This window comes from Mustela putorius, unplaced genomic scaffold, assembly GCF_011764305.1.
Source record: "Mustela putorius furo isolate JIRA1106 unplaced genomic scaffold, ASM1176430v1.1 tig00003858_pilon_pilon_pilon, whole genome shotgun sequence".
Taxonomy (NCBI): domain Eukaryota; kingdom Metazoa; phylum Chordata; class Mammalia; order Carnivora; family Mustelidae; genus Mustela; species Mustela putorius.
The window spans coordinates 23,666,162-23,680,733 of NW_025422010.1; the positions used below are offsets into that span (position 1 = coordinate 23,666,162).

The 14,572-nt window shown below is 40.6% G+C and overlaps 1 protein-coding gene across 1 annotated transcript in view; it reads right to left on the reverse strand.

The window, feature by feature from the left end:
- CDH2 (cadherin 2) overlaps window positions 1-14,572 on the reverse strand; it is a 212,161-nt gene that overhangs the window by 29,767 nt on the left and 167,822 nt on the right. The window contains exons 8-14 of the mRNA XM_004742872.3: window positions 13,327-13,464; window positions 12,459-12,644; window positions 8,197-8,450; window positions 7,087-7,229; window positions 3,753-3,986; window positions 3,225-3,458; window positions 1,111-1,250 (exon numbers count right to left, since the gene is read on the reverse strand). Of these exons, the coding sequence (XP_004742929.1) occupies window positions 1,111-1,250; window positions 3,225-3,458; window positions 3,753-3,986; window positions 7,087-7,229; window positions 8,197-8,450; window positions 12,459-12,644; window positions 13,327-13,464 (1,329 nt within the window). The remainder of the gene's footprint in view (window positions 1-1,110; window positions 1,251-3,224; window positions 3,459-3,752; window positions 3,987-7,086; window positions 7,230-8,196; window positions 8,451-12,458; window positions 12,645-13,326; window positions 13,465-14,572) is intronic.

The window sequence follows — 14,572 nt, forward strand, 5'->3', positions numbered from 1 at the left end:
ATTTACTGATAATAATCCAGTAAATGACCCAAGAATTCTGAGTTCTTTTTTGACTATCGTGTTGAAGTTTGTATTTTTAAGTTGGAAATAACATAATTATCAAAGTATTTAAAATATAGTCACCTGTCATGGTGACTTTTCATAGATTACATTAGTATCTTCCAGCTAATTACGAGAGGTACGGTCTCAGGATGGTTAGTTTAGGCTGTGGCATCAGACAGACTTGGATTCAAACTCTGTGTCCATCACTTCTTACTTCTGTATGAGAATCCAGTCAACTTTAGCTTTGTTTTCTATCACAAAAGGGGAGATACTCACAGTGTAATATCACAGGGTTTTGAAGATTTAAGAGAGACCAGCTTTTATGACACCCAGCAGAATGTGGTACAGGCATTATAGATGTGAGCCATGGCAATACCTAAAATTTGCTTTCAAACACACCTTTAGGTGTTCCACATATTGGTCACCCTCATCCTTGAACATGTATGCAGTTCCTTATGTACACAGTGGTATAGAAGCTCACGTGATTTTATAGCCAAATGGGAACTTCCACATGTATGACACAGGCAACATCAAAGACTCTACTGATACAAAGATGAACTAGATATGGTCTCCAACTTCAACTACTTCTCAAGAATTTAAGACTCTTGAGGGCAGATATTTGTTGGCTCTGCCCACTTCTGTATCTTCAGTGATCAAAATGGTGTATAGAATATTGAACTTGCTTCGTAAATGTTTGTAGAATGAATTATCTAGTGCTTTTCCCCTTGTAGAAACTAATTTTACTTATACTTTAGATATCCAAAGAAGAAAAACTATAAAAAAATATTTTTATTAGCATTACTATAATTGGAACTGGGTTTAAATCCTAGCTCCTCAATGTTAACGATTTTCTTGCAGAAAAAAATACAACGACATTTGGCACTTTGAAAAACAAAAATCAAGAAATGTGCAGCACATCTAGGGAAGAATTCCCCCCAAATATTTGATAAAGTGACAAACAGGAAACTTGAGACCATTTCCTTACTTCTTGTGTGTATTAACATTTGTCCTATCCCTTGAATTACGTGATCGCAAAATTTCATCTCAGAGGTTTAAAATATAGCTCACCTGGTCTTCTTCTCCTCCACCTTCTTCATCGTATTTTAAGATATTATCTCTGACATCATCTTCTGGATCAATTAAAAGTTGCTTGGCCTGACGTTCTTTATCCCGGCGTTTCATCCATACCACAAACATCAGAACAAGGACTAAGTAGAAAGAGTTAAAAAAAAAAAAAAGTGTCATAATTTTAAAAACATGACCTTTTTAATCACTGCTTTTCACACTAATAACATATTATCTGGGTCAAGAGCATGTAAGGCCTTTCTCAGTCTGTTCCCTCTCTCTGGCCTGCCGTGAAGAGAGAGAAGGCTGTGCTGGGGCCGGAGCGCAGGACACAGAGCCTGAAACCTTGGGTTCCAGAACCTTGTCCCTCGGAACTCACTAGCAGAATGCCTCGCCTCCATTTTATCATTTACTAACAGGGGACAATAGCCATGTCTGTCTCTGACTTTGGCTTGCTGGAGGATAGGACACTCCTAATATAATGGTTTGTGAATTCTAAACCAACAAACAATAATAAGTTAATTGTTCCTTGTTATGCGACTGCTGTATCACTGAGGTGGGTCAGCCATCGAGATCCTGTCCCCCTCAGAGGGAAGAGCACTCCCCAAGGAAGGAAGGTGCCTACTAGGATGACTCGAGTAGTAAATTGGAATTGGGTTGGCAATTGGGTCTTGAGGATTTTTGGCTCCCAAAGGCTGGTGTTTTTCTCCTGTGCTATTCTGCATTCCCTCTCCTACTAAAACGAACGTTTCACTGAGAAGCTGACGGGATTCGTTTTGAGCGCTGAAATAATGTTAGGCTTTCCTGTTTTACACGCTTGTGCCAGATCTGGCACCGTGATTTTTCCAGAGGGTTGACGTTAAAATGAGCACCGGTTCATTTTCTTTCAAAATGCTACAGTCACTCCTTCACACCATCATCCATCATATCAAAGTCTTTCTTGATAAGGTTGGCATATATGCCACATTTTAGTTCAAACTGAAACATATCCCTAAGGGCACATCTAAGGAGGGCGTTCTCTCTCTCAAATCTGAGGATATCGGTTTACATCCTGAAGCAAGAGATTTAATGACTCCTATTTGAGCACATTTTTATTATTGGCCATAAAAGTAAATATCCTCCTTTTAAAGCCAGATACATGATCTCATTTGCCATTGTTCCAGGGCTAAATCTAGCAAGTGGATTATTAGTATAACATGCAGGTTTCAAATTATAGTCAAAGTAGTCTCCACACAGGAAGTAAAAAATGCCCAGGCTTCTATAGTAATTGCTCAGAATAAAGGGACAGAATTCTAAATTGCCAGAACACTTGTAAATGGAGAAAACATAAAAGAAATGGCCAACATTTTCAAGGAAGTGATTGGTGCATAGCATGGTCGCACAATAAGCTAAGTCCTGCTGCTATTTAACAATAAAACACAGGGCCCCGGCAATTTATCCCTTTAACCTGCACGCTTAGAAGTGGCTCCTAAAGTACTTTCCAGTGGTTAATTTCTTGCATTCCCTTGAACCAAAGATTTCAAAGTGTCTGAAAAAGGAGCAATTCCTTAATCTAGACTTGCTCTAAAGACAGACAATTTATTGAGCTATGCAATCACTTCTATTATCAAACGTGCTGTATGAAGTACAATCGCTCACTATTTTACGTACCCTTCAGTAATAAATACCTTGATCCCTGCCTGACCGGAGTCGGCTGCTGACTGTGCTTTATACGAAGGCAAGCCAAGGAAAGCAATATACTTATTTTCCTAAATCATCAACCAAGTGCCATGAATCCATACTCAAATCATAAGCTAAGAGCTCACACTTAGAACCGTCTAACATTTTTCTATGAAGAGAGTTTGCTACAGTCCCCCCAGCCGTCAGCATCGGAAAACGGCTGCAATGGGTCAGGGGCGAGGAGGTGGGTCGGCTAGATTTGCTCTAAAGCATGTAAGTGCCCCAGGGATTTTCTCACTCTGCGGGGGACCTGACTGTCCCATATACGTTGGCCAGAATGCGTTCAGAGGTCGAAGAGAATTGTCAGATGATGTCAAAAGGCAACAGCAAGAAGTGACTTTTCAAAACATCTTAGGGGGTTGAAGAATTAACCTCTAGGAGACAATGTCAGCACTTACTGAGCAGGATAATGATGCAGAGGAGGATGGCAATAATGGCCCCCGTGCCCAGCCCTGCGCCCACGATTCTGTCCACATCGGTGCAGTCCCCGTTGGAGTCGCACTGGCAAACCTTCACGCGAAGGATGGAGATATTCGATTTGGGGGGATTCCCCGAATCTGTGATTATGATCGGAACTTCATAAATCCCAGCTTCAAGAAATTTTATCTTCAAATTAAGCTGAGCGAAATCACCTACATGAGAAAGGAAGAGGTATGGTGGGTAGTTAATACATCATACGGTAAAAAAACACGCAGCATTTTCCAGAGTGCATTTACTACTTAAGAGTACATATCAAGCAATACAACTATGCTACACTGTGAAGACATTTTTTTAGGCTGTGAGAGTTTTTAACATCTTACTTAACTTTAAGTAGCTTTTAAAATATATTTAATGAGAATATTATAAAGCACCTAAAATTAACTTCTCATATCAGGCTTCAAAACCTCTCGGCTGCACCTATCGTCAAATAATTAACCTGTTCTTACCATTCAGCCGAGTGATGGTCCAATTTCTCTTAATAGTCGCTGGAGACAAAGGAAGATCAAAAGCAAATGGTCCAGCATTTGGATCGATGTCATAGTCAAGTGCTGTGATGTTAATTGAATTGGGGTCTGGAGTTTCGCAAGTCTCTGCCTCTTGAGGTAGCACTTGAGGGGCATTGTCATTAATATCAAGTAAATAGATCTGCAGTGTTCCTGTTCCGCTCATAGGGGGTATTCCTTCAAAGGAGAAAAATCACAGAACAATGCTGAACAGGTCTTTCCTTCGAGTCTCCATTACGGTGGAATTCTCAAAGCTTCTAGCCCGCTTCCCCTCATCACTGTGTAACCTTGGAAAAATCTAGTCACCACAGCACCTAGCAGACTGTTTCTCCAACAAGGCCACTTCCTGCTTCCTTTCTAGGATGACCCTGAGCTGCCCCTTTTGGTGTGCCCAACTGAGCACTGGGACAACGCATGTCCCTGCAAAGTGCAATCCTGCACCTGCTTTTCCCTCACTGACCATTACATGGGGCCGTGTGCATACCACGTTCCTCTAGCCACTGTGGGGAATACAAGAGAAGCAGAACATGGGGCTTAAGACCTTGTGTATTTTTTGGATGGAGAACCAGGACATGCATGAAAAAGTGTGAGAATGCTTTTAAGGCTCAAACATAGCTATGAAATATTCAACCAGTCTACAGATGGGTAACACAGACCCATAGACCTCATCTTGGGAAGGAATGCCACGGAGAAGAGAAATAGGATTTATGGTTCAACCAACTACCTGCTTGACCAAGAATTAGGCTGCTCTATATACATTATTTCATTGTAATCCTACAAAGCAGATTTAAACAGATGGAAAACCCATAGCTCTGTGAGCTGCTCATGGTCACACACTCTTGGAAGTGGTGGGGTTACTACTCAAGATGGGTCTGCCTGACCCCAAACCCGTTCTCATTCCACGCTAAAAGCTATCTCTACTAGTTTTTGTGATTCTTTAATCTGGTCATTTGGCCTCTGCTGTATTATATGTATTTTCAGTATTATATTATTATATATAAATAATGAGGTAATTATTTTATTTCATTTAATTACATAATTTATATTATATGAATAGAATAGAATAGAAATAGAAAAAAATGTTAAAATCCTAAATCTGAGACCCAGAAGCTTCAGTGACCTGCCCAAGAACATGTGATTAGAACTGTGCACACATCCACTGCTGAGACAAGGAGAAATCTCTTTGGACCTGTCTGAAGAACACAGACGGTTCTGGGAGCAGGGAGAATAAAAGTCGCAGGGCTGGGGACGAGGTGGCTGCGTACAATATTCTAATAATGAATATAGCACCAAGAGCTCAGTGATAGTCCACAGTTTGATGAACTTTCACACTCATGATCACACATAATATCATTTGACTCTCATCACAACTTTAGAGAATAGCCAAGCCGCTAAAATAACTTATCAATAATGAAATGAAGGCACAGAGAGTATAAGAGCTTGCCCCATCATTAAGAAGCAGAACCAGGGCTTCACATTCAGCCTCGATTAAAAGTCAAGTGCCTTGTCAAACATCAAGGCTAATACAGACGCAACCACCCACTTCTCTCTCCTGTCAAATGCCCTTTCAATTAGAAAAATATCCACCTTGGTGAATGACAAATCTGGTTGTAACGCACAACCAACATCCATACATATAATTTTACAGCTCTTTAAATCTCGACATAATGGTGCAAGATATATTGCTTTAAGTTCCCTCATAGAAGAAAGCCACCACTTACATGCAGTGAGAACATAAAACAGACACTCATGCTGTGCTCTGATGTGCAAAGGCAGAAGCTGTCCCTACTACGTTTCAACTCCAAATATTTGAACAGTAGGTCTAACATTAGAGAGGATAAGAAATATAGCTTTGACCCTCTCACCATGTAGATTTATGATAAATAATCATCTCACTGAATCTTACTATAGAGGATTCAGAAAGGCCCATTGAAACGGTTCTTATCAAAAGTATCTACAAGCCACGTTTTTCAAACTGCTCATGTTGACCACCAAACTGAAGCCTGCTAGTTTTATTAGATGCTAACGTTGGTAGTCTAGGACTGAACGATTTTCAAATGTGGTTGTGACTCAGGTTTAAAACTATTAACAGAAACATTTATTCGAGTCTTTATGTCAGGCACTGTTTAAAAACTATGTGTACAAAACACCTTAACTATGAGTTAAGCACTGCTGCCATTATCCCCAGTAAAGAGAAAAAGGAAAGGATATATTTAAAATCTCACTGCCAATCCCACAGTTAGGAAGTAGTAGATCTGGAGTCTGGGTCCAGATGGTCAGGCAGACCTTCAGAGGTTGTACTCTTAAACACATGTCATACTGAGGGCTGACAAAGCAAAATAAATCCATCACCAGGTTTACGGAAGTCATTTTTGTCTTATATAACTAAAAGAGAGAGAGAGAGACAGAAGAAGGAAGGAAGGAGGGAGAAAAGAAAGAAGGAAAGAAAGAAAGAAGTCTATCTATTAATCTCAATCATTTAGAATTTGGCAGAGACCCAGAAAGGGGGATAAAAAAAAGGACTAGATTTTATGTTCTGAAACTAATATACAAAACTTGTGTACTCACTCACTTTACGCATGAAATTATGAGTTTCCTATGCATGGCAGAATAGAGGCAGAGAATTACAAAGAGAAAAAAATGCTAGAGACTGACCAACTGATGTCAGCAAACAGACTGATCATAACAGATATAAAAAGATCACCCAGGGGTGCCTGGGTGGGTCAGTGGGTTAAAGCCTCTGCCTTCCGCTCTGGTCATGATCCCAGAATCCTGGCATCGAGCCCTGCATCAGGCTCTCTGCTCTGCAGAAAGCCTGCTTCCCCTTACCTCCACCCCTGCCTCTCTCTCTGCCTGCCTCTCTGTCTACTTGTGATCTCTCTCTGTCAAATAAATAAATAAGAATCTTAAAAAAAAAAAAAAAAATCACCTCAGGAACCAGTGTCTGGGCCACTGAGGCGCGAGGCTAGACTCAACTTGCAGGAAGGAGCAGTCAGTGTGCCACAGGGCAGAAGAGCTACAGAGGTTTGTCGTCACGACACGAGGCTACCACCGAGGGCCCGTGGACATGGCGAACATTCATTATAGAAGTTAGGGAACATTGAGAACACCCAACGGAAATGGAAAATAGACACAGGGGCCACAGATTCATAAAGGTCAGTTTTCCAGACAATTGAGCTTGAGAGAAAACCTCATTTCCCGATGATGCATTCATGATGAGGCTCTACTCTCTTTAACGACATATGTGGTAATACAGTGACCATATTTAATTACGTACCATTGTCAGAAGCAAGGAAAGTAGCATTATAGATATTGTTTTTCACGTTTGGTGATTCTCTGTCCAAAACAGCGATTGTTGTTATTTGCCCATTCACAGGATCTATTTTTAGCCAATTGGCAGGATCAGATAATTTTGTGTATCTACAAAATGAAAGCATTAGTAAGTTTATTTTTTTAAATATACTTAAAAAAATAACTACGCAGAACTACACTCTTCAAAGAGAGTGCCACTGTCGGAGATCATATAAAGTAGATGGATATGTATCAGTCGGTTTATCAGCATAAACTCCTTTTTATTCTGCACGGAGAGGAACCTTTCAAGCTCAGATAACCAATATATAGACTGGAAAAAATTTCCTGTGTTTTGAAAGGTGAAAGTTGTAGGAGTTCAATACACCTACTAGTTAGCTATTTATCTATCTTGATATCAATGTATAGAGAAATGAAGAAGACACGCAATTATCTGTTAGCAGCAGTTCTGAAAGAGATTAAATTATCTATGAGCTAATTTAAAAAATTATCATCACCAGCAATGGAGAGGAGTAATGTGGGGTAGGTAGACTCTGCCAATGATCTACTCCCTCATCAGGAAAGATAAATTAGATTTTGCTGAGGTTGGAAGTCTTACAGATATGTTTTATCAGCCCTATAACTACTGTACAGGTGAGGCAAAAATAATTAGCTCTTATATCTTGTTTTTGGCTTGAGTTTCCTTTTTTTCCTGGTGTGTGGAGAAGAGAGAAATGTTATAGCTTCTAAGAGTCCCCCATTTACTTGCAGTGAAAACTTCCTGCAACGTTTGGTATAATAGCACTGGCTAAGTTATTATGAAATATGAAGAGATAAAAGGGGGCAGAGAAAAAAGAGGCAAGGAACATCTTTTTTTCTTCAAATAATACATGAGTAGATCCATTCTTCTACTTCCTATCTGATATACACTCACTGATCTACTTCCTGACAGGAAGCTTCATCAAGGAATTAAAAATAATTCTGTAATGAGTCGTTTTAGTTCCAGTTCAAATTTCTCATTCAAATGGTAGATTAATTTTGTGCACAATACAGAACATGAAATAAATTTTTAAAAAACGCCACGGGTGGCATTTGATACCTAATATTTTGCTGCATATATCGATCTGGGTCCTGAGCGGTGAACGTTGTTAACATGGTACCAGCATGAAGGCCCTCTTCTTGGCGAATGATCTTGGGGTTTGGGGCAAAGTAAGGGTTTTCATTCACATCAATGACTGTGACAGACACTGTTGCAGTTGACTGAGGTGGATGCTGGATACCCTTGGCTAATGGCACTTGATTTTCAGCAGCGACAGTGAGGACAAACATCCTATTTGTTTCAAAGTCAATTGGCTGAGAAAAAGAAAGGAAACCATATTTTTGCAGGAACTAAGAATATTTGCATTCTACAGTTTTCAACTCCATTTCCCAAACATTAATTTTTCATTCACTATACCATAGGTTCCTCTCAAATGTCTGGAATGCATGCATTAGCACTGGCCAATGACTGAAATATTTATCACAATTGAGCCTGTTTGTAGAATAGATTTGTAAATCTCCGATACTTCAATGATTTATGTTCACAAAATAATGCATATTACTATTGCACTGATTGCATTCATTCAGCAACATCTTAAAACTTGGTTATTCTTAAGAACAGCATTATTAACCAAAAATACTAAATAGTCTGAGGTCAAATGAGAACCCAAATGTCTAGATTATACTCTAAAACGTTGGGATCAAGATTAGTCCTCATCCGTCTGTGCTGAAGGCCAAAACAAACAAATAAAATAAAGCCCCAAACTATAAAATCTAATTTTTTCATAAAAGAAAAACTTAATTCTATTTAAAAGTGTCATTCATAAAACTAAAAAAAAAATAAAAGTATCATCCATAATTTGAAATACATTTTAAAGTACAGACATGTACATACACTTATGAAAAAATAACAGTATTTGTAGGTGGAAGGGCTTTTTCTTGTTTTTTTCTTATTCCTTTACTTAGCAAACTAAAACTCTGGCTGTCTCCCCCCAAAAATTTAGGTATTCTACCAGTTTGTAAGAATCCCTAATATAAGAACAACACTTTAGGTAAAGGCAATGCAGAAATAACTCATAGTGTAAATATTAACTTCCAAATTTCCACTGAATCCTACTGTCAACAGAGAAGTTACCAGGGGTCAAGTGATCAGACTGGACTTTTATTTTACCCTTGATTTCCCCTAATCACCTTCTAGTGTGGGTGCAGATTACAAATTATTGTGCCATAAGAATTTGAGGGAAAAAAAAGAACTTAGCGATCTCTCCTGCCCTTAAAGTTGGTCTAGGAAGGATTAGGAGCAAAGCTAATGAAAATGTCCCATTATTAGTTTCCTACCCTAGACCACTCCTTAAAACCTTCAAACACAGAGTTTCTTTTTCTCTCACTCTAAAATCACCAATTCAACTTCCCTTTCTCAACTATTTTAAATAAGACAGTATAGAAGCCAGAAAATAAAATAGAAAAAAGAAAGGAAGAAAATAGAATAGAATTCTTTCAGTGATTTCATTAGCTCTAAGCTATGTATTTATTACACGTGAAGTTAACATCCCCTTACTTCCAGCACTCAGTGTTTGTTTTGTTTTGTTTTTGACAATTAAAGATCAAAAGAACTAATTTTTTAAAGTCTTGAATATAGCATTTAAAAACAGGAGTATAAATTCACAATATTTTCCAAAACGCAGGCACTGTTTGTCCCGACTCATCCCCTTTTACTTTTGTGATGATTTTGGGTTTGTCCTCTGAGTCAATACTCAAAGGGCACCTTGAGAATAATAGGTGTGCAGCATCCTTCCTAAGAGCTATCAATCGGTGATTGATACTTCAGGATGCAAAGACTGCTGGGAAGATGGCAGAGGAGGAGGATCCCGGGCTCAGCTCTTGCAGCGTGGTTGCCTGGAGAGCACCCCCATCAGCATAGATAACCCGGAAAGCAAACAGGTAGGTGGGAGAACTGACTTTCTGAGGCCTGACATAGACAAGAGGCCACAGCGAAGCAGACCCACCTCCTCCGATCGCTCTTGGCAAATTCCATCGAAGCACTGCCACAAGCCTGACAGTTTGTGAGCAGCCCAGAGGAGGGCCACCCACTCCAGAGACAGTCCTGCCAGGGGAGAGGGGAGGACAACCACATGCCAGTCTGCCTGCTGGCCCCACCCACCACCAAAAGCTTCTCGGGGACAACACAGGGAAAGTGCCGGCAGTTCGGGGCTACTTCATCTCTGGTAAATGCCTGGTCTGGCTCAACTCAAGCCCAGTGTGGCCTCTGACTGGCCCACTAACACCATGGGGACCAGACTCTGCCCACAACAGGCAGAGAGCCATCACAGGCAGGATGAAAGCAAACATAGGTCCACCACAACGGTAGGACACCCCTGGGGCAGTACACCTAGGAGACACCCCTGAAGTGCCAGGTTCTGGGGAAAAGGGGGCATTGCATTGTGGGACCTCTTCATCATTAAGCCACTACTTCTAAGTGAGGGAGACGTCACTGACTTTCCTAACACAGAGAAACAGACCCAGCAATAGACAGAATGAGGATACAGAGGAGTATGTCCCAGATGAAAGAACAGACACAAATCACAGCAAGAGACCTAAGCAAAATGGAGATAAGAGACATGTCTGATACTGAATTTAAAGTAATGTTCATAAAGATCTTCCACTGGAATTGAGAAAGGAGTGCAGAACCTCCACGAGAGCCCCCACCAAGAGAGAGCAGCCTTTAAAGAACCAATAGAGCTACTGGACTCACCAAATGGAAATAAAAATAGACCACCTGGAATAAATAGCAAACAAGAGGAAGTAGAAGAATGGATCAGCCACCTAGAGGACAGGGTCTTGGAAAGTAATCAAGCTGAGCAGATGAGAGGGGAACAACAATACAAAGAATGAGAACAGACCTAGGGAACTCAGCAACACTATCAAGCGTAGAATTCGCATGATAGGGATCCCAGAATGAGAAAAGTGAGAAAAGGGGGCAGTTTTGTCTGAAGAAAGAATATTAAGAACTTTCTGAATCTGGGGAAGGAAAGAGAAATCCAGATCCAGGAGGCGCAGAGAAGCCTCCAACAAAACCAACCCAGAGCGGTCTGCACGAAGACACAAAGTAAATAAGGTGGCCGAAAGTAGTGATAATGAGAGAATTTTAAAAGCAGCAAGAGAAAGGAAAGCAGTGACATACAAGAGAAACCCCATGTGGTGATCAGTGGCTTTTTCAACAGAAACTCTACAGGCCAGAAGAAAGTGGCATGATAAATTCCCACAGCTGACAGGAAAAAATCTAGAGCCAAGAATACTCCATCCTGCAAGGCTTTCATTTAGAAGAGGAGGAGAGATAGAGTCTCCCAGAAAAACAAAAGTTAAAAGCAAAACCCCACATTCCTGTCACCCAGGATGCCATCGACCTCTGGGTCCCAAATTCGCAGCCCAGTCACTGTCCTGCCCGAGTGAGTGTGCAAGGCCTGCCACCTGCTTAGTGCCAAGTCAACACGCCTTCACCACAGACGGACACTTCTCCCCTCAAATTCCAGCCCCTGTGCTCAAGTCTGTGCACAAAAGTGGGCCTCAGTGGAAGAGCAGAACGAAGCAACCCAAATAGTGACACTGGATCTGTGGGATACATCATGGATAAAAGGAGTGTGCTCGGCTGAGAACACGTCCAGCAAGGCCACCAAAGAACAATACGCACGGCACGATTCTGGTTAGTGAAAGAAACACACCGAGGATAAAGAAAACAGTATTTTAAAAATACTAAGAAGAGACTCTTAAGCATAAGGAACAAACTGCAGGTGCTGGAGGGGAGGCGGGTAGGAGAAAGGGGTACCTGGGGGGTGGGCATTAAGGGCGCCCTTGATGGAAAGAACACTGGGTGTTCTATGCCTCTGATGGATCACTGAACTCCACCTCTGAAACTAATACTATACTATATGTTAATTAATTCAATTTAAATTAAAAAAGGACCCCCCCAATACTTGAGGATGTGCCGTACCACGAACACATCTAACTACACCTACAGTCAACACTGTGGAGGACAGTCCTGTCTTCAGAATATTACAATTGTCCAAAACGATTGAAACACAACTGTCTCCCAGAGACAAGGTGAGAATATCTATGTTGGCCTCAAGGTAGCCTCCACGTAAACTGAACCAAAAAACACCGAAAAACAAATGGGGCCTCCCCAAAATATATTAATTCCAGATTTAAAGCTGTCTGAAGCGGCGGTGGGGGGGAACCTAAAATTCAAAAGGGAACTACAGGCTAGGGAGCACGTACTGGTCGATGCAGGCTGCCGGTCAGAGAGATGAGTGGCCCAAGGGCACTTACTTTGACGACGGTGACCAGGCCGTCATTGCTGTTTGGGTCCGTCTGAATGGCAAAGCGCCCCGTAGGATCCCCGCCGCTTATCCTGTACACGGCATTCCAGGCCGGCGTGTGGGGCTGATCCTTGTCCGTCACGGTTAGATTCGCCACTATGACATCTACCCTGTTTTCAGGGACTTCACCATAGAACTGCAAGAAAAAAAAAACCTCGGTCGAGAGGAGCGACATGGACCGGTGAAGGACAGGACGTCTTGATGACCACACTGCCCTGATTTTACTGCTCCATTAAATCTTTATTACCCACACTAAATGAGGAAATCGCTAATACACGTAATCACAGCATTTATGTTTAACTTTTAAAAATACTATCACTTTTCTCAGCAGTCAAAATTTCTTCCAAATGATGTTATAGTTTCATTAATATTAAAATTAGTATCCATTTGTGAGTATCTGGGTGATTAATTCAGGGCTGGAGAAAAGGACTTGTCGGAGGGAAATAATTTTCCTCAAGAGATAATGTATCTATATGCTAGACAAAGTGGCATAAATCAGTCATGTAATATCCGTTCAGTTTCCTACACCTGAAAATATTTATAAATTTTCTGTTATAACAGCACAAAATATTTTTAGGCCATTTCTTCCAGGTGGCATATTTTAACAACTTCATCAGTGGACCTGGGAGACTTGGAGAAAACAAATTACTTAGGCGCCTCATTTAAAAGTCCTGGTGACAGCAAACGTCTGAGAGAGTAGCCAGTCTACGATGAGGAAAAGCAAATTCTACCTCTATTTAATGCATTTATTATTCATGACAAAACTTCTCAGTAATGGACCACAGACCTAAATTCTCTGAGTGACAGTCTGTACTTACTGTCATGGCAGTAAACTCTGGAGGATTGTCATTGACATCTGTCACCGTGATGACAGCCGTAGCCGTGTTTGAAAGGCCATATGTAGGATTGCCTTCCATGTCTGTAGCTTGAATGATTAATGTATACTGTTGCACTTTCTAAAAAGACAAAAATATCACATCTTAGATGAAACTAATTCCTCAAGAAGACACAGCAGTTGTTTTGTAAGTAGCTCTTTATTACACACAGAAAGCTCAGCATCATTCATTCTGATTAACATTGCTTGAAAGTTCCCAAGTGGAGCCGACTTTAGCTTGAGAAGCAAAGACCTGGTTTCTGTCTGGAGAGAGGCGACTGTATATTTTCACCTTTACTTGCGGAAAAGATCACATTGCAGATGTGTGAAATTCACAGGGAAGCTGACACTTCCATCTGATCTCAAACTCCCCCCTTCACAACACTGTGATCAAGCGTTCAAGTCACTTGGTTTGTGTTTACTTTCTCATATGTTAGTTTCTACCCAGTTTAGAATACTCCAGACAATGAAAAATCTTGATTGTGTGTGTGTGTATATACACACATTTCATTTTACATTTTCATTTCACAGATTTCATTTTACAGATTATGCTTTCTTTTAAGATGGTCTCATATATGTTCTATTACAACAGGATTATAGAGTATTTTCTCCTACTTTCCACCAGTACATACAATTTACAACTAACTATGCAGAGATATATTCTTAAGTGAAGTTAAAACCCAATTATAGGGTTTATGTTTATGTCTTTATTCGTAACTAAGGAACACAGTAGTGCTTAATATTTGTACACTCAAAAGATTTCCATTTTGGCCTAATGCTCCTTATGCCCATATACCTATGAGGGACACAGATACATCTGGATATAGACAGTCATTATTCATTACCAAACAGGTATCACTACTTTTAAATTCCAATTGAATTTTTTAAATTAGTTATTTATTAGTTTATTTAAGAGAGAGCTAGCAGGGAGAGAAGCAGGGAGGGGGTGAGGAAGAGAAAGACAATCTCAAGCAGACTCTGAGCGGAGCTCAGACCCTGATACGGGGCTTGATCTCATGACCCTGAGATCCTAACCTGAGCCAAAACCAAGTGTCAGACACCTGATGGACTGAGCCACCCAGGTGCACCATCCGAACTGAATTTTTAAAAGGGGGAGCCAAATTAAGCTGCACTCTATCTAAGAGAATATCTGGAGACTGTCTGAGAAGTCTATAGTACTAACTGACAAA